The sequence below is a fragment of the Gouania willdenowi genome, chromosome 13 (genome assembly GCF_900634775.1).
Source record: "Gouania willdenowi chromosome 13, fGouWil2.1, whole genome shotgun sequence".
NCBI lineage: Eukaryota > Metazoa > Chordata > Actinopteri > Blenniiformes > Gobiesocidae > Gouania > Gouania willdenowi.
The window spans coordinates 26362013-26388525 of record NC_041056.1 but is presented as its reverse complement, the minus strand read 5'-3'; the positions used below and the strand labels follow the sequence as shown (position 1 = coordinate 26388525).

The 26513-nt window shown below is 37.5% G+C and overlaps 1 protein-coding gene across 5 annotated transcripts in view; it reads left to right on the top strand.

Annotated features, from left to right (window-relative positions):
- The window catches only part of st3gal4 (ST3 beta-galactoside alpha-2,3-sialyltransferase 4), a 45602-nt gene extending 38374 nt beyond the window's left edge, over positions 1 to 7228 (top strand). For 4 of the 5 annotated variants that reach the window (XM_028465155.1, XM_028465152.1, XM_028465154.1 and 1 more), the window contains 2 exons: positions 6460 to 6612; positions 6687 to 7228. In XM_028465155.1, the coding sequence (XP_028320956.1) occupies positions 6460 to 6612; positions 6687 to 6776 (243 nt within the window). In that variant the 3' untranslated portion in view covers positions 6777 to 7228. The remainder of the gene's footprint in view (positions 1 to 6459; positions 6613 to 6686) is intronic. The other variant, XM_028465153.1, reaches the window with a different exon arrangement.
- The last annotated feature ends 19285 nt before the right edge of the window (positions 7229 to 26513 follow it).

Below are 26513 nucleotides of genomic sequence, written 5' to 3'. Positions count from 1 at the left end.
ATTCTTTATTCATTCGTAAATTTTGGCATAACGTGTATTATAACATTATATACTTAAAAAAAAAACTCAATTTAAGAAAAATAAATTATGATGTGTTTATAATGTGTGAAATAAAATGATATACATTTTCAAACCTAATTAAAAAAAACTTACAAAACATATTCTAAATCTAAGAAACTCTGAGGAAACACTCATGGACATGTTGGGCAGTCTTTTTTCGCTGTCTACTTTTCTATCTTTTTTTTGCTGAGTCACTCCTTTCATATTTTTAATCACTGCTGCGTCTCATCATCTTTTTCTAAACATTTTTTTGACTCTATCGTGTGAGTCTCTGCCTTTCTCGAGCTCCGTTGTTTGTTTCGTTTACTTGTTCTCTATCATGTGACCTTTCCTTTCTTTCTTCCACTTTCTCGTGTGACGCTCAATTGACAAAAAGTGAAAGAATGAATTGATTGACAATAAGCAGTTTCACATCAACTGGGACACGCCTACGATCCTGAGAGTTTTTCATCATCTGTCATTAACATGAATAAGGTGTCATGAAGGCTGTCATTAAGTCTTGTTCGCTAAATTATAATACCTTTGGAGCTATGTTGGCATTTTTTGGGTTAGGTGGAGGGATGTAGTGGGGTTAGGTAGGGTTAAGGTTAGGGTTAGGGGTTAGGGCAGAGGAAGGCAACTTTTATGACAGCGGGGCCACATGATCAACATTCATGTCAGCATTTAGAATAAGTGATCTGAGCATTAATACAGGAAAGAACAAAGAGTTTTTATTGTACTTTTGTGTGTGTTTTTCTGTCATTCTGTATATGTTTGTTGTTGTCTTGCTTATTTTGAGGTATTTTGTGCATTTCTCTTGCCTTTTTGTGTATTTTTCCTGAAAAATACACAATACACATTTTTTTGTGCAGTCGTATTATATATTTGTGCTGTCATTTAGCAATTTTTGGAGTAATTTCTACTGTTGTTTTGCTTGTTTGTTAGTACTGTGGGTTTGCAGAATATTTTTTCCTGTGTTTTTGTGTTCCTTTATTGTCATTTTCTGTAATTTTGTATGTTTTTCTGAGTAAAAATTTTTGTGTATAACTTTATTTTTGGAGTAGATTTGTGTGTTTTTCTCTTGTCTTTTGCTGTATTTTCCTGCAAAGTTGTAATTCTTTGTCATTTTTTAATGTGTTCTTGCTTTTGTTTTAGGTATTTTTCTGTTATTTTGTACGTTTATTTTGGGGGACGCATAAAATTAGACCGAGGGCCGCATGTGGCCCCCGGGCCACCAGTGCCTATGTCTTTAGGGTAACGAAGGTTTAGGGGTTAGAATAACGAATGACACTTAATGACAGCCTTCATGACAGCCTTCATGACACCTTATTCATGCTAGTGATGGGTGTCACGTCATAATAATGACAGCATAATGTTAGCTTTATGTATAAAACTTCAAGTTTCTCCAGTTTTAGTGAATACCAGTTGAATATTTTCTACGCTTTTAATTTAGATTACAGAAAACATGTGCTACAGTTAAAAGAAATATATTCCCGTAATTGCTAAAAATTCTAAACATGTAGCATGTTTGTCATTTTTAAGAGCATTCAGAAGTTAGACTTATATTACATTGCAAGCTTACATTCCAAACAGTCAAATATTTTAACCAAAGTCTCTTCCAGGACTGATTTAGCCTCTTTTAACGTCTTAATCGTCATTCTAAACTGTCGCTGCAGTTTATGTCCTTGTCCAGAAGAGATCCTCTAAAATGCTAGTGAGGAATTCATTGTGTCTTAGTTGACAGTAAATTATCCTAAAATATTCTGCTCAGAAACCTCAATTACAAAGTTGACGAAAGACAGGGCATGTGTAAGGTTTTTTAATTCCTAAGGCCTGGAGCTTGTAAGCTTCTGGTAAACAAAGTCAATCATGTGCAGTAACTCATGTGCTAAACAACCACAAATGCTGTCAGGGTTTGCACGCTCACTGTTAACAGAGAAATAAAAATAAAATCCTAACTCAAGGCTCTGAGGTCAAACCTGGTCCTCTAGTCTAGAGCATTGAAATTGACCCACAGGAGAAAACAAAAATGAGAGAGAAAACATTAATAACTGTGTAAGGTACCAAATCATTCAGGTGTAGATATCTCAGTCCTGCCAAATTCATACAATCATTAAAATGCAAGAATATTTGCGAGGGCTTGCGATTTTTCTGTGCGTCTATCGCACAACTGCAGTGATAAATGAACAAAAGAGCACAATTTGTTGTAAAATCCTGCAATTTCTCAAAAACAGTACCACAAAAAGTCCCAAAATTACTGAAAGATTTATCACAAAATCAAGTCGACTTATCTGTTTCTGTCATTAATTAGTGAAGATGCAGGAGGTACTATTGTTAGCGTTTTTTTCTTCTGTCTGCGTTAACTCCTCCTACACTGTTTGTCCGAATTTGACAAATAATCAAAATTATCAAAAAATGCAGAAAGTTCCCGAGATTTATGCTATCGCTTTTGTGATTTTTGAACTTTTTGACTGATTACATTTTTCTTTCCCATTCATTTCTATTGGAAATTTCAGCTTTTTCAACTTTTAAGCCGTTCATCCCCAGCCATTCTTCAACCGATTTTGACCATTCAACCTTTAATGTGTTCAACCCATTTAAACCTTTTTCAATTTTTAAAGAAATGTTTTCAACCTTTTTAACCAATTTCAATTTTTCTTCAACTTTTCAACCCATTTAAACTTTTTTCAAATTTTTTTTTTCAACTTTTTTCAATTTTTTCAAATTTTTTTTTTCAACTTTTTTCAATTTTTTCAATCCGTTTCACATTTTCTTTCAACTTTTTCCACTTTCTCAACCCATTTAAACCTTTTTCAACTTTTTCAACCAACTTGCCTAATGTTAGGCTAATGCTAACGCTAGGCTAATGCTAATGTTAGGTTAATGCTAACGCTCGGCTAATGCTAACACTAGGCTAATGTGATGGCTGAGCTAATGCTAATGTTAGGTTAATGCTAATGCAGTGTGACGCGGGCAAACACCTGCATCCTCACTTGCATTTTCTTCAGGAAATGCAAATATTCTGGTTGCATTAATATTTTTTGGTGCTTTACAAACTGTTTATATCAATGACACGCGGAAGTGCAAACCATTGCACATTTATCTTAAAATGTATAATTTTTCACCTAAAATTTGCAGGCCACTCGAGATCAAACTGTTGTGTTTTTGGCCCCTGAACGAAAAAGGAGTTTGGCAGCCCCGCTTTAGCAGCATTTTTAATTATTTGCTATTGTTTTTACCTCATGTTTGGCCATATCTAAAAACACTGCACTGCAGTAAATAAGTGGAGATTTATTTGCTGTGGTGTTGCAGTGGCTTTATAATTTTTTAGTGGAAAAGGTTCAAATCTGATGGTTTCTGCATCCTTTGTGACGTGTTTGAGATATTAATCATGTGATTTCCTTTGACTGTGATGCAGATGTGACACTGTCCAACTCTGTTGTTGTCTTTCTTTGTTTGTGTTTTTGCTCTATATGACACTGGACTGGACTGATATGGAAGATGTTGGATAGATGAGAAACTTTGCATTTCTAAGACAGTTTTGACCTGTTTAGTCATTTCCAACTATATAATTAATTTGTAGTAAAAAGTTTACCTAAGACAGGGGTTCTGAACCTTGGGGTCAGGACCCCATTTGGGGTCATGAGACACTGGAATTTTTTGAACAAATTGAGCTAGTTTTTGCTTATTTTTACCATTTTTCTGCAACTACACCAAACTTACAATATTTTAGTCTATTTTTATCACTTTTTCTTGCGACATGTTTTGCTCAGTTTAATGCATTTTTGGGACCAATTTCTGCCAATTCTCCATCAAATTTCAATGGCTTTTCTGCACATTTCTTCCACTATCAAGTCAGTTTCACTTATTAACCCTTACTACCATTTCGACCCACTATTGTCACTTTTAATCTCTTTTCACCATATTTAATGCTTATTTTTTTGCCAATTTAACCACATTAATGATTAGTCATGCCCATTATTGTCCCTTCTAATTGTTCTAATATTGACACTTTTTTTTCTGTCTGTTTTTGGCCACTCTATTTTGCTCCTTTTAACCAATTTCTGTGTATTTAAAATCCCATTTCACCACCTTTTCACTTTTAACTGTTTTTTTAAATTACAGATTAAAACCAGGATTTATATCTTTAAGATGACTATATACTATGGCACAAATTATTCAGATAATATCTGATATAATGTACTGTTCTTTTCCTCTGCTGCTATCTAGTGGTACAAGGAGCGGCTGTTCTTCAAAGCTGCTATTGCCCTCTAGAGGTGGCAAAGTATATCACGCTTACAAATATTACTGAACTCCCTTTTGGTACATTATCGTCATCATGTTTCCTCACAGTATGATGCATAAAACTGGTTGAGAATCCATGAAAAGGATGCAAGAATATTTTGACTTACAGTGTCTCACTATTAAAACGTGTGGCTGTGTAATGGTTCTAATAATCAAAGTAGATTAATTAATACATTTAGACTTTGAAATACACACGTTTTTTTTTTTAATTTTTGTTAACAACTCTATTATCTGTTTTTAAGCAAATATGTAAAAAAAAAAAAAAAAAAACCTATTTTATTAGTTTTTACTAAATACAAACATTTGCCTGTCAGCTTGAATGCTTGTCCTGAGTAAAGGCGACATGAGGTAGGGTTGTCAGATAAATTCTGCTGTTTTTAGGGTTAAATGGTTACTCGTACATTGGTAAATAATGCATGCGACAAAGCTTTTTTCCACTGCTCTGCGATGGCTGGGCTTTGGGTCCTAATGGGTTTTATAAGGCCATTAATAGGTAACCTGTTGCTACTCTGCTTTCCTGCTGCCTGTTTTCACCAACACATTTGGGCCCTTAAAGTTTACTTAGAAAAATAGGAATAAAACAGTTAACTAATTAAATAAATTAAAAAAAAACATTAAAGTAGAACTAAGTAACTTGTGCTTAGTGGTCCCCCTAAAGGTCCATTTTGGTTATGTCACTGTTGTAAACACTCCGCACCCCCGCTACATGCGCACCTTTGCTCTCCCAAGACGGTAGCAACCGATCACTGAAAAATCCTAGTACAACAGTGACACTAAGGGTGCTTTCACACATATACTGTTGTACCATGTGACCATGTGAACAGTATGAGGAAGAGAGACAAGTAAAATAAATGAATAATGTGAGAGTAATACGTTAGGGAGTGTGGAAATGTGTGTGATGTGTTTGTTGGTGTGCTGACAAAGCACCTCTGAAGGTGGATGGATGGATGATGGATAGATGGATATTTGTGTGTGTGCTGCCTGATGAAGCGCTGGGTTGCGAGTGTGTGTGTGTGCGTGTTGCTGCTGAGTTGTCACTGCATGGAGTTGCTCCGTTCCTCAGACAAAGGTCGTCTCTGCCTTTTTTTGCTGGCTCAGCCATGATATAAGTTTGAGAAAAGTGAATTTGTAAACAAGCGTGTACAGCCACAGGGCTGGTCATAATCTAGCATTAGTTTGTATTTGGCTGCCATAAAGCAGGGAAAGTTGCAAGTGTGGTTTTCTGGCCAGAGACAGCAGGGGGGAATAAAAGACCCCCCAATCACCCCATAAACACTTGTATTACCCTCACAGAGACTATGAGAAGGATTTATTAAGGTGAAAAAGTTACTTAGTTCTGCTTTAACATGCTAATATGTAAACTCCTTCAAATACAAACTTCTTCACAATATAAATAGTGAAGCAACACTACCCCCAGCAGTTCATGTTTGATATTGCAGCAAAAATGAAGCAGAAAGCAGCCACCGGCCTGATTTTGTCATGAATTTACAACATTAAATGACGCGTTGACGTTGACGTTTTTTGTGCATGTTACACACATTGTGGTTGGAGCAAATCTCAAGACGGTCTATATATTTGAATATATTTTTTCTTTTGCCCTCCCTGGCAAGAATCTCAAACTCTGCCTATTTGTTGCCTTTGTTTGCTGACTTACACACATTAATATCATTGGCTTTAAATTTGTATCTGGATGTTTGAATTTTTCTCAGGATGAATGAAGTGTCTGTCTGTCTGTCATACATATTATACACATGCACACACATATACGTACATCAGAATCAGAAAACACCTTATTAATCCCTGAGGGGTAATTAGAAACGCAGAAAACAAGGAGCAGGACTACACAAAGAGGTTGTAAGGTAAACTGAATGACAAGCTCTCATCCATAGTTTCCCCGTAAATATCCAAATACCACACAAACAGAAGATTTAATTTTGAAACAGAAAAACGCTTCGTATCTGGGTTTTATTTTTCTGTATTTCTGTTTTGGTTTTAAGTCAGTAAAACAAAATAACCATACTGTTTATTTGTTATTTTGATTTGTTTTTAGAACAGAATAACCAAAGACAGATTATCTATCTGCCTTGGTCTTTCATGAAGTTTGTTTTGTTTCAGAAGTTGGTGCATCCCACCACGGGTATGCTCGCCGTCTTTGTTGCTCTCAACTACTGTGACGTGGTCCACGTGGCTGGTTTTGGCTACCCGGGCTCAAAGAGCCCACGTCAGCCCATCCATTACTACGGATATGACACCATGAAGAATATGAAGGTATGGAAGCAGTCATTAGTTGAGTTAAAGTTTACATTCAGAATGCTGACAGTTGCACTTCCCACTCTTTGCAGAATTCGTACCACGACCTCAGCAATGAAGCTGAAGCCTTAAAGAGACTGGAGGACTCAGGAGCCATTTTCTACCTGCACCCACATTCATAACGCTCACACTTTTCCTGGTGGAGTCTGGCCTCGGAAATGACATTGGATGATTTGGGTCCAGGCCTCTACTGGAGCTTGATGTGCCTTCTGCAGTGAGATCCAACTGCATAAATATTTGGTAGCTCTAAGAGACGTTTACAGTTCTTTGCTGATATTTCTACATGTTGTTCTGTTCAGCGATTTTCAAACACAGGTCTGGACTTGACCCATGGTTTCATTCCTTAGTGGAGTACTGACTTTAAAGGAAAAAAAAAATAAACATAGAATTGAGGCTTTTTGATTGTATTTGATGGAATTAATCACAAATGATTAACACTCGTGTTTTAGATGTTGCAGAAAATGTGTAAATACTGTCCTTTAATTTATTGATTATGTCGAAATGCCAACGGGACCACTGGATGTTTGTATGTGCAGAATGAATTCCAATTTTTAAATTAAAAGATTATATATTTGTTTCTTGTACTTTGAATTCACTGACACATCTTTTAGAAACTTTATTGCAGTCCTTTGTTTTTGATTTCATTTTATTTCAAACATGAAGACAACCGCAGTGTATTTACCACAATGGAAAAAAAATGATAATGATTAAAACAAATAATAAATCAAGCACAGCAACGAGAGAACAAATGGTTACAAAAGCCTGTACATGTTCAATAAGGAGTAAGAGGAAGTATAAACGTATATGACCCTACCCCTTATATCTAGTACTATACATATAATCTTATAATATACACATATTTACACTATAAATATATATATATATATATAATTCATTGATACAAATCTATAATTATACAAATAATATAATCATCTATACATTCATCTGTACACACATACAGTACATAAGTATATACACACCTATTTACAAATTTTTCAGACAATCTTTAATTTGCTTTAAATTGAGACATTTTTTTTATTTCAACACACAAACTGTTTCACAACCTGGTAACACTTACTGATGCACAAAAACATTTTTTTTTTTGTTACCCGTAGTGACGGAAAGTTAATTCTGTCTCCTAAGTTAGAAGCTTTTTCAATAAATAGTTTCTGAATATTTTTAAGGATAGGTTTTTGTTGTGCTTTAAATGCTATTTGACTTGTATGAAAAGCTACAATTTCCGCTAATCTTAGTAATTTTGATTTATTGACTAGTGGCTAGGTGTGGTCCAAATATCCTATGAACAGTTATTGCTCGTTTTTGAAGTGAAACTTGCTCCACTTGACTTGTTTTATCACAGACTACCACTAGATGGCACATTGTTTCTACTGCATTCACAGTTAGTGTAGTATGGAACCCACTGCAATGGTGCAGTCATGCAGCAGCCCATGTTAAAGTGCCTGTGGTAATGTTAACAGTACACCCTGCACTAGTGCATGTGCAGGAGAACACTTGTGCTGTTTTCTGGACCTCCAGATGTTAAAGCAGCACAACATGGTTAAGTGAGAATGACTAACATACATTTGCTCTTGGCCAGAGACGTTAATAATGTTTCAAACTAAGTGAACCCATGCCCCTTTGGATTAGTGAAGACATGGAGGGAGTTGGCTTGTGGCAGTCGTAAACTACAGTTACTCACATGGTGGTAGAAACATTGGCCGTGACACGAGTCAGGCTTATCCGCCGGAATCAAAGAAACAACCAAGAACTATAGCCGGAACCTGAAAACGGTAGAATATGTAATCTAAAGTGACAAGAAAGACAGAAAATAAAATAAGTCATGAATGACTGGATCATTCACCTTTTTTAATGATCATCATGTTTGAAGACTGAAGTTATTCCAGCGTACAAAAGAACCAAGAATTCACTGTTAGTGAGAAAATGTAAAGAACACATTGTTTTACATTTCAAGTGGTATCGTTGATATCATTTTATGATATAACAGCAAATTTTAATTTAGTTTTAGTTGTACGCTTTTGACTAAAATGTCAAGGACTATTTTCAGTTATACTCCAGTTTTAGTCAACTAAATATCTCACAGATATAGACTAATAAAATGTAAAGCATAAAAGTTTATGCATTTAAAAAAAAAGTTTTCATTACCATTTATCAACTTGGAATGGGATGGTATTAATGTTTATCAATACTCAGAAAGATTTGATGTAATCAGTGCATAAGACTATATAGATAGATAGATAGATAGATAGATAGATAGATAGATAGATAGATAGATAGATAGATAGATAGATAGATAGATAGATAGATAGATAGATAGATAGATAGATAGATAGATAGATAGATAGATAGATAGATAGATAGATAGATAGATAGATAGATAGATAGATAGATAGATAGATAGATAGATAGATAGATAGATAGATAGATAGATAGATAGAGATAGATAGATAGATACATAGATAGATAGAGATAGATAGATAGATACATAGATAGATAGATAGATACATACATAGACAGACAGATAGATTGATGAATACATAGATAGATAGATAGATACATAGATAGATAGATAGATAAATACATAGATAGATAGATAGATAGATAAATACATAGATAGATAAATACATAGATAGATAGATAGGTAGATAGATGATAGATAAATAGACAGATAGATAGATAGATAGATAGATATGCAAGAAAATCTTGCAATTGCAGAACAAAAATTAGTAAAAGTAAAATAAAAGAACTGCTCCTTATTTACAGATATACAAATATATAAAATTATGATTGAGAAAAAAGAAATGCATTTAAGCTTCTACTGGGTTCATAAATTTGTGACTCAGAGCATTCAATGCCTCACCAGTCATGAACATCACAGAGGGATGGATAGATAGATAGATAGATAGATAGATAGATAGATAGATAGATAGATAGATAGATATAGATATAGATAGATACATGATAGATAGATAGATAGATAGATAGAGATAGATAGATACATGATAGATAGATAGATAGATAGATAGAGATAGATAGATAGATAGATAGATATATATAGATGGATAGATAGATAGATAGATAGATAGATAGATAGATAGATAGATAGATAGATAGATAGATAGATAGATAGATAGATATAGATAGATATATATAGATGGATAGATAGATAGATAGATAGATAGATAGATAGATAGATAGATAGATAGATAGATAGATAGATAGATAGATATAGATAGATATATATAGATGGATAGATAGATAGATAGATAGATAGATAGATAGATAGATAGATAGATAGATAGATATAGATAGATAGATATAGATAGATACATGATAGATAGATAGATAGATAGATAGAGATAGATAGATAGATAGATATAGATAGATATATATAGATGGATAGATAGATAGATAGATAGATAGATAGATAGATAGATAGAGTTCTAATTGGATTGCGTCCATTATGATGAAATTATTGTTCGATTTTTATTAGTTGACGAAAATATCAATATATTTTGATATAGTTTTCACTCACATTTAGGCTATTTTTTCATTAGTACTCATTAAAACTCTTGTTATTGTCACCTTGAAAAATGTAGTCGACGAAAATCTTCGGTCAACAAAATGAACACTATTCTATAAGTTTGTTTGTAGTTTATACAACATAAGGCTCCCTCCTTCTTATTCAGCTCATGCTGCCAGGTCCCAACTGTTCATTCACACATGATGTTACATAAATAAAGATTGTTTAATGAGTCAATGCACCGCTTACATGAAAACTGTAAATGAGGTCAGACTTTTCAGGAAAAATGTAATGTAGCGTAACTTAAGCACACCTTTGAACCTCTGCACCGCTCACTTACTGTATGTTTCAGTACGCTACAGCCCCGTCATGTTCACTGTTGTTAATCACAGCATTGTACGCTACACTGGGTTTATATATTTTTAGCCTGAGTGGCTCCGGTGTGGGTTAAACTCCTGCCCCTATTACTGATGAGGCCGCGTTGTACCAACAGAGCCCCACGAAGCCCATTTTTACATGTCGAGGTGACCTAATGAGCCCTAAGCTGCACTAAACAATAAGATTCATTTTAAATGCAAAAGCTTTGAGCGCTCACACCGACCCCTCCAGTAGCGACGCAGTGACCCCCAGGTGAAATGACTGAGTTTTACAGAGCGGTAATTTCATTTTTAAAATGCAGGTTCTGTCATGTGGCTTTGCCACTGTGTGAAAGGAGCCTCGTGATGGCAGAAGCTCTGGCTGTGTGATTGTTATTACAGTATATCTCATTACACCATCTGCTCACTGTGCAGCGCCTGCCAGAGCAAGACTTTACTCTAAAAGCAGCTGCTTTCTGCCATTAAGTCATGCTCTTCTGTGGGATCACAAGTCACTTTTGCAAACATTGTGCTGCACGCAGATAAAGCTAATATCATGTGGGTGTTTTGTTGGTTTTTTTGGACCTTGCATTATACAAAAATAAGAATATATGCACACAAAAAACATGACATTTTCTAATTTTATCCGCAAAGAAAATACATTGGATGAGACATTTGTGGTGTGAGTTGATGTCAGGTTCACTGGTCTTGATAAAACAGCCCTAAGATAGTCCACGTTGCATCACTGTAAGAACGCCAGTGGATGTTTTGTGTGGGAAGCAGCAGAGAAAGGTGTCGTATGAAAGCAGGCTGCCCAGGGAGAGGGCATCTGGCTTGGCTGACTGACTCCCTCTCATCCCAGAGAGTGATCATGAGTCAGGTGCTCATCTAAACATATAACATTATCATGGGAACTTAGCTAGTGAAAAGGAAACATTGGGCATAAAACTAAAAAATTGTCAAAATGTACTTTGCTTCTTTACAACTCTATTAACTTCTAATATACATTTCCTCCTTTTGTTTCAGGGAGGCTACAGGAAAAAAATAATAATCACGTATTGTTTAGTTTTCAAAATCCTAAACCAAACGAAACATTTAAAAAACAACAACAATTTATGCCAAGCCACTCTATTCAAAAGGTCAGCCAACTCAGCTAGTTTAAAGGCTAACGTGCTGCCATTGTTTTCTCACAACCAACCATCCAAAGGGGCATTTTACGCCTGACAGTATTTATTTCCTCTGTAAACTCTGACCCAATACAATGCATTAGACCTAAACAGCTTGTTGGTGGATTGTGGTTTAGTCATCAAGTTTATAAAGTTGTGTTTGTAAAAGATAAAATAAAAGTTACTCTGTGAATAGGGAGAGAAATGCTGAGTCACCTTGAGCAATTTGTTTGTTGGTGGAAAGGTCACCGCAATCCCAAAGCACTTTGTCTTTGAAACTTCTCAAATTCTGTTATTAAAAATCAACACAAAGGCACTTTTTTGATTTATGAATCTTGGACTCAACAAAGATAAAACATACATTTACACCCATAATGGATATAACTTGATGGCAGTGTGATTATATAGAGAAAATTATTTCTTTATTTCTCACACACTTCAGTCCACAAAGAAACATTTTTGCTGCTTTATCACCATGCTTGTCAATATTAAAGGGACGGATGCTAATTTATTGCAAAAAAGAATTACAGTAGTAATTGTTAATGTTAGGACTGATTGCGTTAAATGGCATGTTTTCTGACACACATCTGTTGAGCTCTTCCTGCACGTGAGTGTGCAATGTGTCAGATAATTAAGTGCTCTTTCCAGTCAGGCATCGCACCATAAACCTTGAGCTGCTGTGAAACCTCTGTTAAAACACAACACTGGATGCCTCTATACTGGCTAGCTATAGACCAATCAGCAACCGTCCTTTTATGGCCAAGATCATTGAGAAGCTGGTCTTCAACAACCTTCAACAAAATAGTTCTATTCTATTGGATCTAAGTGCTGCATTTGACACTGTAGACCATAACATTTTGTCGCACCAATTGCAAACGTGGGTTAGACTAAATGGAAAAGCACGGCAATGGTTTAAATTCTACTTGGAAGAGCAAAGTTATGTTGTAAGCATTGGAAACTTTGAATCTGACAAATTACCAATGTCCTGTGGGGTTCCTCAGGGCTCTGTTCTTAGACTCCTTCTGTTTAGTCTTTATATGCTTCCTTTAGGACACATTTTACAGAACTATCAGGTTGATGACACACAACTATATCTATCACTGAATCCAGATGACTACGGCCCCAGTGAGGTGTTTTGTGACTGCTTAGAAAAAAATAAACTGCTGGATGAGTGAACATATCCTTCAACTAAATCATGGCAGCAGGTCTCTCAGATCTATAGATACAGGTCAGATAGTGAAGCTGCTTTTAGTTGTTACGCTGCAAAGTGCAAGTGGAACCAGCTGCCAACCGAGGTGACGTCAGCATCCAATGTGTACATCTTTAAATCCAAGTTGAGGACTCTTTTTCACTTATGCGAATGACTGAGAGTGAGATTATTAATCATTTCATTGTTGATCTAATGTTTTTTTTGTTGATTTTAAACTCTGTTTAATCTTTTAATTGAATTTTAAGCTGTTTAATGTTTTCTGTTGCACTTTTTAATCATGTAAAGCACATTTACTGTAATTGCCTTGTCTATAAAATGTGCTATACAAATAAATCAAAGAGCGCAAACCACCACCAAGCAACAAATCTCCTCTTTGCCAGGTATTGGCAGTTATCTGGATCAATGATCCTGATCATGGTAACATGATCATTCACTCTTTAAAGGGGACATATCATGCTAAATGCACTTTTTTAGCCCTTAAATGCATTTTTTTGTATATTTAGATTGTTTAGAAGTTCAGAAAAGTTCAAATTAGTCTCTTCAGGTGCTCCGTAGATATCTTTATATTCTGTTTTGGTCATATTTTTCAATCTGTTTTGATTTTTCTATTCTCTATTACGTTTTTTGAACAATGACGTCACAGTATTTGCAGCGGAACTGCCAAATTAGGACATCGACTCCAGGCCCAACACTTCGAACAATCCACCATTTTTATTTCTCGCTTTTATTTTGTAGTCCAAGCTCAAGGATGCTGAAGTTACGAGAGGATAAGTCAAAATGTTCGGTTGTTGGATGTAGTAACCCACACGCTTCATTACACCGTCTCCCAGCATCAGAACCTTTTCAAAGTGCCTGGTTGAGTTTTATTTTTTATGGAAATGTACCCACATCTGTGGGTAAGTTCATTTTTGTGTGCGCGAAGCACTTCAATGATGACAGCTTCTGCAACCTCCGCCAGTATAAAGAAGGATTTGCAAAAAGACTTTGTCTGATTGAGGGTTCAATTCCTTCTATCTTTGGAGACGACGAACAGAGCACTTCGGTAAGCTGTAAATAATGCTAAAAAGTGTGATGATAAGACGTCCCTGTCATTGTTTTCTTAACATTAGCAGTTGCACCGTCTTCATATGTTAGCGCTGTGTGCTCGTTTTAGATCCTTGATGATATGGCCTACGTGATTTAATTTAAGTCTAAAGTTTTCATTAGTCATTTCATTTTGCCGTTTTTGTCTCCGAAAAGACTGTATTAAAATGCATTTCGTGACGTTAGCTTGGCGCTAGTGTTAGCGCGGTGCTTGTGTTAGCTCACTTGATAGGGTTCTGCAGGTTCATCATCTTCATTTTCATCTCGCTCCGCCGGGTCCGACTCTGGCTCAAACATGTAAGGCTGGATGGACAAGTCTAACGTTGTTGACATTTTGTAAATAACGTGTGAATAAACATTTTCTGCACCGCTAAATAATCGTATCTCTTCTATCAAACTACAAAAATGGCTGAACAGGGTGGAGTTGAACCGAGTGTCACCTGAAGAGGGGGCGGGGTATGAAGTGTCTCATTTGCATTTAAAGAGGCCGCACAAAAACGAGTTGCTCTCAGAAGCACATCAGAAAAGGGGTAGAAAAGGGGCCTGTGGAGCTATTATAATGAGGAATTCAGACCCAAGCATTGTAGTTCCGCTTTATATAGACCACAACTGTATTATTTATATGTAAAAAGGAAGGATTTAAAAGCATGATATGTCTCATTTAAAGGCTTGAAAGAAATGTATATCCCAATTAAAAAAGAATTTGTGATGAAATATGCAATCTAGATCTGATCGACATACAGTAACTGAGTCAAATTTAATAAAGACTGTTCTCTTTCCAACCAAGATATGAATTTTTGGAATTTTGTCCATGATCAGAGAAAGGGATTTTTTGATTATTTGAAACTGATCCAGAATCACTAAATTGATCTGAATTCCCTTCAAAAATTAAAGTTTTTGGTTAAAATTTTGTGAAGATCCGTTAAGTTATTTTGACATAATCTTGCTACTATTACAAATACTTGCAAAGAAATAAACCCTGGTGAAAATTTCATTTCCTTGGCGGAGGTAAAAACACTGGTCTGATGATGCAAAATAATTGCAAAAAATGTTATCACTTCTGCAGCTTTCATAAGAGCGATGCACACATTTGTACGGTCATACATGGAACATGAGACATTGCAAATCTTCATTGCTGGAATAACCTACATGTTTATACCTTTTTGTTCTTTAGTGCCAATCAGGCCTGCACTTTGCCATGAGCTGATTTGCTGTAGGTATAAAAATAGATATAGACGGTTTTATAGTTTAGATGATTCATAAGATGTTTGTTGCACATTTCATTGTGTTTGGTCTATATTGCAGAATAGATAGAGAAATCAAATTAAAATGATTCATGGAACCATTATCATGAACCTAAACACTTGCTGCAAACTGCAACTACATCACCCACTGATATTAAGCTGGGTCACAATATTGGATTTTCTTTATATAATTGCTGAAGCAGCCTGTTTCAATTGGCTTTTAAATAAGGCAAAAATAAACAGTGCTTTTCCTTTACTTGCTTTATGTGTACCGCCATGCACCGATTGGCTGTATCTCCGGGTAAGACGGTTATCCCTCTCCACACATGGAGGACTGTGTCTCGACAATCCTGTTCTCCTTCTACTGTGCCAAGGAGGGTGGAGCTCTGCCCTGGCACCGCTCTGTCTATCAGTCTGTTGGTGCATCTGTCTGCTTGTCCTCCAGGACTGGATGTCTTCAGGCGTCAGTGTGTGTGTGTAGTCTTCCTCCATAACCCATCACCCACTATTTCACTTTATCTTGTGTAACTGAAGGACACCCAACATGTGCTGCCTGGTAACATCCACAACATAGTGAAGGAGAAGCACGGAGATACAGCGACAGGCTTGTGTGCATGTTCTTAAGCTGGGGTGATACGATGCACACCAAGGATGAATAAAAGTAGCAGTTTTCTAATAGTTTAGTTTGGTTCATTGATTAATCCATGAGGTGCTCAGCCATAGTTTTCCTTCACTTCCTTTAACATGTTCTGCACATGACAGGAAGCCGATCAGAGAGCACACCTCTGAGCCCCAGAAACGTATTACACAAAATAGACACGAGTTTAATCCAGATGTCGAAACAGGGTGCAAGAGCTCCAGACACCGAGCTCATTTATGCACAAAACTACTTTGCCTTAAAGCGTAACTCAACCCCAAAATAACTGTGTCTGGGTATGAAGTAAGGCTTTTGATTGATTACTGTCCAACTCTTGACATTTTGGTCAAATAATTTCAATTTGGCATATTTTGTTGTTAAAACGTAAGAGTGACTGCCTTCTAATACAACTAGGATTTAAATGATCAGGATTTTTTGGCCAATCACCGATCAGTGAGTTTGAACAAAATGATCACTGATCCGATCAAATAAGGAAGGATGGGTACCGCATTTAGTACTTTTCTTACTACCTGGTACCTATATACATAAAATCAAAAGGTATCATGTTTTGGTACCTATAGACGCATCCCTGTGACAGTGAGGGAGTGGAGGAGTAGGAGATTTTCCTCTTCACAGGTGCATAGCTGAGGTGGGACACACACACACGCACGCACGCACACACACACACACACACGCACACACGCACACACACACACACACGTGTCCAAACTAAGGGTGTGCCAAAATATTGATACAAAAAAATGTTGCAAGGTTTTGTCTCGCGGTATGTTATCGATTCACTGGAGCCAAATATTGATATTTATTTTTTTATTATTATTTGAATTTTAATTATATATTTTTTTCCTTTATTACACAAGTTAAGTATGGGGCCTTATAAAATAAATACTTAAACATAACACAAGGACATTGGACTAGTTGTGGTCAGTGTGTGTTAAGAAGAGCCACTGTGCAGTATACACTTAGTTTTTTTTTTTTTTATTCATGTGAAATTGATTGACAATGTTTTGTAATTCCTATGAAATGGATTCAGTGCTGTCAATAAGTTCTGAATTTCTTCAGTGACACAGATATCGTAATGTATTGTGGATTAAATTTTCCTGCAATATATCGATTATCGCCATATTGTGATAATACCGTTATCGTGGGCAAAAATATTGCAACATATAGGATCACAAGGTACCTGGCAATGCCCAGCCCTCGTCCGAACTAAGACATTACAGCCGCTTACAATAACTGCATTAGATGCAAAATATCGGCCAATCCGATATAGCTGATCAGATCAGTCTAAAGCCTAATTACAATTGAATTTTGCTATTGGCTGTTGGCGGCGACCTTCCCATAAAAACCGGGACCTGTCAACTCTGGAATCTGTGGTGAGTATTGGATTCAGAGAACTGTGAACAGAGAGTTATCGTGAGTATTGAGAAGCTAGTTAATGTCATATTGTTAGCTACTGGAGGAGCCCCGCCCATAATCTAGGGATTTCTTGCATTTCTCCTCCTATATAGTAGCACTTCAGTAAAACCTGTGTTTGGTTACCTTTTTTTAGTTACTGTTTCTAATTACTCATTATATATATATATATATATATATATATATATATATATATATATATATATATATATATATATATATATATATATATATATATATATATATATATATATATATATATCTACATTTTACACCTAATGGTTAGGGAAGCGAGCTTGTAACCAGAGGGTTGCCTGCTCGAATCCATTGGTCCATCATAGTGGGACGTTGAGCAAGTCCCTTAACTGTAACTGCTTCCTGGACTTTCTTGGAAAATATCTTAATGAGACTTTCTAGGTTAAAAAAAAAAAAAGGTTTAGAAAAAAATGGCAATAATAATCAGGACTGATTGTTTGGTTTTAATTAGGTTTTTAAAAGTAAATAGGGGGGACTGATGAGAAACAGCTGTGTGAAACAGGTGAGACTGATGAGGTTAACGAAGAATGAAGTGACCTGAATTGAGGAGGAGAAAATATCACGAGGCGAGAAAATAAAACAGCACAAAACAAACCGTGGGTGTGACACTTTGCCTTAATTACTTTTTAATGTATTGAATTTCCATCCGCTTGAAAGAATAAATACAGATGTTCACAGCAATAAAAATGTAAACATCAGCGTCACAAAATGTCCACCTTAGTTCGACCATAATATCAGAACATTGCCTCACAAGATTTATCAGCATGTCTAACTGTCAAACACCAACACTAATACTACTACTAGATACAAAAGTGGAATTAACTAAAATCAGAATCATGTGCAGCTGCTGAAATTATTTAGTATCCACAAATATCGTTTTTCACGGTCTGGCCGATTAGTACAGCCAAAAACACGGCAATAGTTCTCATTTCCTCGGAGTTTGCTCGTTAATGTGCTGTTTGTAAACAGGCGGCTTACCTCCAAAATGGCGACTTCTGGGTTGATGACGCGCCGTGAAAACCCTCTATAGATGTAATGCACTGTAGGAGCAATTGCAACCGGTCCAAGATGGCCGCCCTGTTGACGCACCGCTCTAGTGGGCGGCAGCAGTCGATGCAGGTGTCTAAGTATTCTAATGTCTTTGGAGGCACCTATCACATAAAGACTAATTCATTTCAATTCAATTCAACTTTATTTATATAGTGCAAATTACAACAATGGTCATGTTGTAGCGCTTATGAAAATATACAATTCTAAGCAAAAAAGACCACAAATCCACATGAACATGCATCATCTACTGAGTTTCATTAAACTATTGCGCTTCCCTGCAAGTAAACACTATGTTTATAAATCAAGCAAAGGATGTATCTGTAGTTCAAGCTAGTGATTATCATAAATAGATAAAGCTGGTGGGAAAAAAAAAAAAAAATCAGGACGAGGTCAAAATTGAAAATGCTGACACAATTACGACTGCAACGGCTTCATGAATATCAATTGGTTCCATTTGCTGAAGAAATTTATTCTGGGTTAATATATCCACCCTAATGGTGGGGATGCCACTTCCTGGTTATGAGTATAAGTCCCTGTGTGATGAATAGATAAGATAAAAAAACGATTTTTTGGGTCATTAAAAAATACAAACAAAAAATTATATATATATAAAAAATTCACCTACTATAAATGAGGAAAAATCTGCGCTAAAAAGCCACTCATTAAAGCTGATATCTGGAGTTTCTGCAAAATCTATGTTTATGTATCATTCTTTTGAAATGCATAAAAATACCTAACAAGTCTTTTACTCTGGTCTACTGCTGGTGGTCATTCATATACATTCATGTATATAAGTCCCTCCTTCGTCCTATAGACCCCTATACAAATGATAACGATTGCCGAGTGCGCCCAGCCAATAGGCTTCGACTTCCTGTTTTTGAGACTGTCAATCAAAGTGAATGCGGAACTGTGCACGGAAACAAGGCCGCGCGTCACAACAGCAAACACAGGCTTTTACCTGACCCATAGATCTATATCAATGCATCCTTATGCGACCTTGTTATGTTCCGCGACGCACGAGCAGAAAAGTAGAGGCGTGGCTTCTGGTAGATTGCAGAGGCAGTGGGAGGAAATGAGGCTGTTGAGGGCAGGACATCAAGACGTCCTCTTTCCTGCTTCTCATGTTACGCAGGAAATTGTATTCACATTTATATCTAAAGTAGAATATTCAATAATAGGTAAAAATGTGAACAATTCATTGGTCAAGTTCATGGGAAGATCTGATTTATTTAATATGTTGTGGAGACACAACACTTTGTCTGCTAATGAAAGCTGTAATGAGAAGAAGATGAGACAGATCAGCCATTACGTACTTAACTTTGAGTGCCTACTGAAGGCCCCCAGTGTGTAGACATCCCATCACTACCATCAAATGTCCATATTACAACCTCAATTAAACTGCATTATTTATAGACTTAAAGATTATATTGAGTGTTTTGATGACCTGGGTGGAGTTGGAAAAACGGCTTCTCGTCACTTATTGAATCGAGTGTTTTGCACCAACAGCCTGGAATATGAACTGAGGACTAAATGTTGTTGTATGTTCAATCTTATTTTCTACTTTTAACCTGAAGAAAATAATGATAATAATATAATTGTTCAACACACCGATGTCACATATCCTGTTCGCAATTTTTATGGACAGAATGTCGAGGTGCAGCCAGGGTATTGAGGGGGTCCGGTTTGGAGGTCTCAAGATTGTGTCACTGATTTTTGCAGATGATGTGGTCCTGTTGGCTTTATCAGACTCTCACTGGATTGGTTCGTAGCAGAGAGCCGGGATGAGAATCAACACCTCCAAATTTGAGTTCATGGTTCTCGACCGCAAAAAGGTGGAGTGCCTTGTCCAGGTTGGGGATGAGATCCTGGCCCAAGTGGAGGAGTTCAAGTACCTCGAGGTCTTGTTCGCGAGTGAGGGAATAGAGCGGGAGATCAACAGGCGGATTGGTGTGGCGTCTGCAGTGATGCGTACTCTGCATCGATCCGTCGTGGTGAAAAGGGAGCTGAGCCCCAAGGCGAAGCTCTTGATTTACTGGTCAATCTATGTTCCTACTTCCACCTGTGATCATGAACTTTGGGTCATGATCGAAAGAACAAAATTGCGAAATTAGCTTTCTCCGTAGGGTGGCTGGGCTCTCCCTTAGAAAAGTCCAGTCATGCAGGAGGGGCTGCTTCTCTGCACTGAGAAGAACCAGATGAGGTGGCTCGAGCACCAGATTAGGATGCCCGAGCTCCCTGGTGAAGTGTTCAGGGCATGTCTCCCGGCTGGCCTGGGAACACCTTTGGATCCCCCAGGATGAGCTGGACCAAGTGGCCGGGGAGAGGGAAGTCTGGGTCTCACTGATTAGGAGGCTGACCACAGATAAGGGGTAGAAGATGGATGGATGAACACAACACCCAGTTCAGTCAGAATTACTTTATTCAAATTCTTTATTACCATACATTTTAGACTTGGTGGTAGATTTGAGGGACCTCTCTGCCCTTCCAGCAGCTGCATGGAAAGCCCAAAGCAAAGGGAGCTCCCCCTCGCTCTTCCATGAGCTACATCGATGACATGTATAAACAGAGAGAGCGGTCAGCAGGACCCCCTGAAACAGAAGCACAGATGTTAGATGTCAACAGAAGATACTGTTTAATCAGACAGAGGAGGAAGAGCTGGGGTGGGGGTGAGTTGCGAGGTGTTTGTGAACAAAGCGTGTGGAAGTAGGCACATTGCAGAGGTTTAAATACAGCACTGTGACTAACTCTAATGGCGCATTCACTCCAAACTTTCTTCTCCATTCACCCACACTGAGTCACACCAAAATACATCCGACCGGAAACACAGCCTTCTTATTACATGGTTCCCCACCATACCACAGTCAATGGGTGAATTATGAACGTAACTAAACGCCACAATATCATATATTGTCTGAACACCACCGGCAACAGAGAAGCCCCTCCCCTCGACGCGCTGGACGCACGTCCCAAGCATCTTCGACGCTGGTGACAACCGTCTGTATTCAATGAGCGCAAGCGTCCAACTACGTGCGTGAGGCACGATTTTGACGCCCGAAACGCGTTTGGTGGGAACGTACCATAACCAATGGGAAGCATGGAACTTGATCAACTCAATGTCTAACTGAATTATGGGATGTATGCTGTCAGTTGTTAACAGCAACTGTCAGTTGAATTCCACGGCTGTCTGAACTTATGCAATGCTCAATTTATTACTCGTTTCTATGATTTTGTTAAACAGTTTTACAGCATCACACTGTTCCCCTGTGACTGACACGGCCCCATGAGCAGGGTTAATCAGAGACCATCCCTTATATGTCGAGGTCACTCACAGCATTTGTTCTTTGCTAAAATTGTTTGCTGACAAGGGAGAACACTTCACTCATCAGGTGGTGTTGACTGTAAATGCAGATGCACGGTTGAGGACGAGTGATGATGGGATCCGTCAAGCTGCGTGGGATTTCACTGTTATTGATGCATACATATAAATATGAGTTTGCACGTGAGCTGAACTGGTCGCAGACGAGGTGGACGTATTTCTCCTTCTCCCATTTGAAACAGACTCAGTGATGCTGTGTATAATTGTATAACAGAATGCACTCATACAGTAGGTGCACTTACATAATAAGCCAACGTTGCTTTTTCAGTGTTGAGGTTTATTATTCTGCTGAAACCTAAAGAGAAAAAAACAGGCATTAACATCAAAATGTGAAAGCCCACCCCCGTTCACACGGAGTCATAACTCTCTCCCTCTCATCCTGTCTGGTTCTAACACAGAGACGTTATCAACACAGTCTAACACAATGAGTGTAGCAACGATTATAAAAACAATACTTAAGTGGACCGTTGTATAACACTCCACAGCACTTTTGCTTGTTTAAATTATGTTCTTTAGAGATTCCATTCGTCAGCACCATTATGGTACTGTCATGGGAGGGTCTGTTTTGTACACAGGTTTTAGTGCTGTTTTGGTGATGGATGGTGAAAATGTCATGCTGCTCCCAAAAAAAGCATTACTCAGAAGAAGGAAACGCAAAGGTGAAATCATCCACTGTCATGAATAAACAAAATGTAAATCTTCAATATGAACACGAGGCAAATCCTTTCAGTTAGTGATGTCACATGATCACAGATAACATAGAATAGAACTTAGTGAGCGTGCTTAATTAGGCGTTACTCTAATATTTCAGTAATGCGTAATCTAACGCGTTACTATTTCCAAACCAGTAATCAGATTAAAGTTATGTATCCAAATCACTGTGAGTTACTATTTACGTCATTTTCCTCACGTATGCGAAAAGTTTTCAGCATGAGGACAATTAACTCACATGTTACACTCTCAGGACAAAATTAAAACAGATGGTCCAAATAAACACAATGTGACAGGTCAAAAACAGTCTTTACTTTATATTTAAAAAGTGTTCATGTTAAGTGAAGTGATGAAAGACCGTTTTTTTACATTGTTGCACTTCCATTAAAGTGAGTTTTGGCAAAAGCCAATTGATTAATCACATCAAAGCTGACCAACCAGATTAAACGTAATGCATTGAATGGAGGTTGTTTTTTCAGTTTTAGAGTTCATAAATGTAGTGTTAGAATTGTGTTATTTTTAATTTAATAAATTGGTGTTTGTTGTACATTTTGACAAACCAGTTTTATACAAATGCCTTTGTGGAAAATAAATGAAGTTCCGATTGTGCAATATTTCATCTCCTAATTTTTAAGTTTATAAATGAGATGTTTACTGTATGCAAGGGAACCATGGCAAGATTTATTACCAACAACGGTTGGGGGTGAAAGTAACATGTAACTTTTACTTTGAGTACTATTTTATTGAGCTACTTTTTACTTATACTTGAGTATTTTATGTATGACTTACTTGTACTTGTACTTGAGTACACTTTCAATCAAGTAATACTCTACTTGAGTAGGGAATATTAGTACTCTTTACACCTCTGGTGTGGACAACTACTCCTACTAAATTCCCACTTTGTCTTAATGCCACACACTTCATGTGATTGGATCTGTGATGTGCAGTGTTTCATGGAATTCTGCCCTGAGCGAAAGCAACAAAAACTGTGTTTATTTACAAAACAGCCCTTTGCCTACAGTAGGATTCTGGGTCATGATTCACATGAAGGATGAATGAGTCATGTTTTGTGCTGGAGGCTCGACATTCAGAATTCAAGGGCAACATGTAAAAACGTCTTTACTGAACAAATCATTTATTTGCCTTTTTGTGTTTTTGACAATAAATAATTCTTCTTCTTGTGTGGTTTTTGTTTAGTGTCACATGTATTTATTTAGCATCTTATTCTATTCTATTAGTTGAGGGTTAAGTGTCATCATTATTACAAATGTTTACCTTTATATAATTCAAATTATGAATTTAACACTTAATTATTCTGCTTTACAGCTTAAAAAAAACTAATTCATGTCTTGTCTGATGTAAGATTTGAACACCATCTAGCACAGCATCTTAAGGAGCTTCAGTTTTTTGGAGTTTCTGAATCTTTCCATTCGGTTAAATGGTTGTGTCGGGTGTGTCTATGTGTTGGTCCTATTACAGACTGCCCCCCCTCCTCCACTTGTGCTTTAGATGACCTGGAATATTGTGGACACAGAAGATGAATAAATAAATACATGAAAATTACACTGTAATGGCTTAAGGCCCTCGCTCCCAAAGTGGAGTACGGGTACCCCCAGGGGTACGCAAATTGTCTTAGGGGGTAAGTGGAAAAAAAAAAAGCGTGAATATAAATAGAAATCATGGCATTACATTATTGTGTTTTTTAAGTGTGCAGGAGTAGGGGGTACATGACTTCAGTTTAAAGGTCTGAAGGGGTACATGACTGTGAAGAGTTTGGGAACCACTGTCTTAAGGTATTCTGGCATCCCAAGCAATGACTTGAGTTTGTTTTCCATTATGCTTGTAATGATTTGATCAGTATTTTTGTAAAGAATAATTCAATGTTACCCCAACCTCCTCCATTTTAAACCTAATGTCATAAGTTTTTAAATAGGTAACATGAATCAGCTGCAGTCTAGTCTGCCTCGTTTCTTATAAATACAAGTTATTTTCAAACACCCACATACACTGACCTTATGCAAGTCTATATATATATATATAAAATTATGTTAGTGTAACACAGTCAGTATGATTGCAGTGCAGCTACAAATACAATTTTTTTTTTCACACAGATTTTTTTTGTGCACAACAAAATCTTTAAGACCTTAATTTAAGAACATAAAAACACACACAAAATGCTTTAACTCAAACTCACAACATTTTAAACACTTTATTTCAGTAATTATGCATTGAAGTACAGTAGTTATTGGATGTTGAACTTTTATTGTTTGCCTTCAAATTGTGCACGGTTCACAGCTTAAAATGCTTGACAATCCAGCAGTTTTTTGTTGTTGTTGGTTCCAATTCACACAGTGTTGAACTATACACACTACTCCAGACCTGCATTTAGCCTTCTTTAAACTCTATCTCTAACCCCTTATACTTTCATTTTTCCCCTCAATTTGTAATCTTTTCTTTTGGCATTTTCCTTCAGTTCTTATGTGGGTTTCCTATGTGTGTGCCCGTGGATTCATGTGCACTGGTCTCAAAGGACCAAATTAACCCAAAGGCTACAAAGATGGAGCGAGCAGCTGGAGATGTACTCTCTCTCTCTCTTTCTCTCTCTCTCTCTACTTTTCTGTTCCAATTAATTACAATGAACATGGACATATGCACATGGACACGAAGCAGTCCAACAAAGTAGTACATCACATTGTCTGACCCACGGCACATGGTAAAGGTCTGTGTGTTCCTAACGCACCTCGACAACCCATATGGAGCGATAATTAAACATCAGCCATACATTTTATACCTCCTATATGCCTTGTGTGAAAAGAAACAAACATGACTGGGCTTACATTTGTCTAGCTTTCAAAATAAAACAATTAGGGTTTCTTTAACTATTGTTGCAATTGTGTAATCGTATCTCATCAAAATGATCCTATTTAGTTTGGCACCTGAAGCCATGATATATTGTTCTCTTTCATAATATTATGTTTGATGTCTCACTTTGGGAGTCACTATTTCATTACGTGAATCCTGATTGGCTGGTGAAACATGTCCATCCGCCACAGGTAGTCCCACCTACTATGAGTAGAAGAGGCAGACGGCAGCACGTTATTCAAACACCTCTTCTCACTCTGAGCTTACCTCGCATCCTAAAGACGTAGCTTAACTGTCCACAGACGGATTTTACTAGCTTTTGTCACTGGGCGCTACTTGTTTAGATGTACTTTTCTTTCAGTCCCACCAGATCGAAGCATTGCTTACCTTGCCTCCACGCTCAGTCAGCGCTGTCCATCAGACCCCACCACGGCTGTCAGGCCCCAGGCAGTTAGCACTCAAGTTTACGGCCTAGCTCAACACCTCGTCGCCCCACCACAGCTGTTGAGCTTCCTCACGCCAACACACCAGTTGACGGTTTGAATATCGAGCAGGGACAATTCAGTTCAATACAAATTTATTTATATAGCGCAGATTACAATAAAATCATCTCAGTGCGCTTAACAAAATATAAAGTCCATAGTAAGAAAGAAAGAACTCAACAAAATTCACATGAACAAACATTTAGCAACAGTGGGAAGAAAAAACTCCCTCTTTTTTTTTTATAGGAATAAATCTCCAGCAGAACCAGGTTCAGAGGTGGTAGCCGTCCGCTTCGACTGGTTGGGATCTCCTAGGTCTGCTCGTGATGCCTCGGGCTGGAACATGGAACGCTTGGCAATCAGCGTTCCCGGCTCATGTCGACACTAAGCGGCCTTCACGGTCAAGAGTTTCCGCAGACAGCTGGCACAACAAACCAGCTTGTCTACGCTCGACCCCCACCTTCCCCCACGTTGCGTGGCTGCCAAAGCGAGTGAGGAAGTTCAGAGCGCCAACAGCATTGTCGCCCCGGCTCGCCCCGCCTTCCCAATGCGGTTCGTCCGGTTGGTTCAAAAAGCCATTGGCCCCTTCTCCAGCACAGCACACCCAGGCCAAAAACAAGCCCGAGGGTGTTCTTGCGGTGTTGCCCCGCTGAGAAGGCAGGGCATTTGCT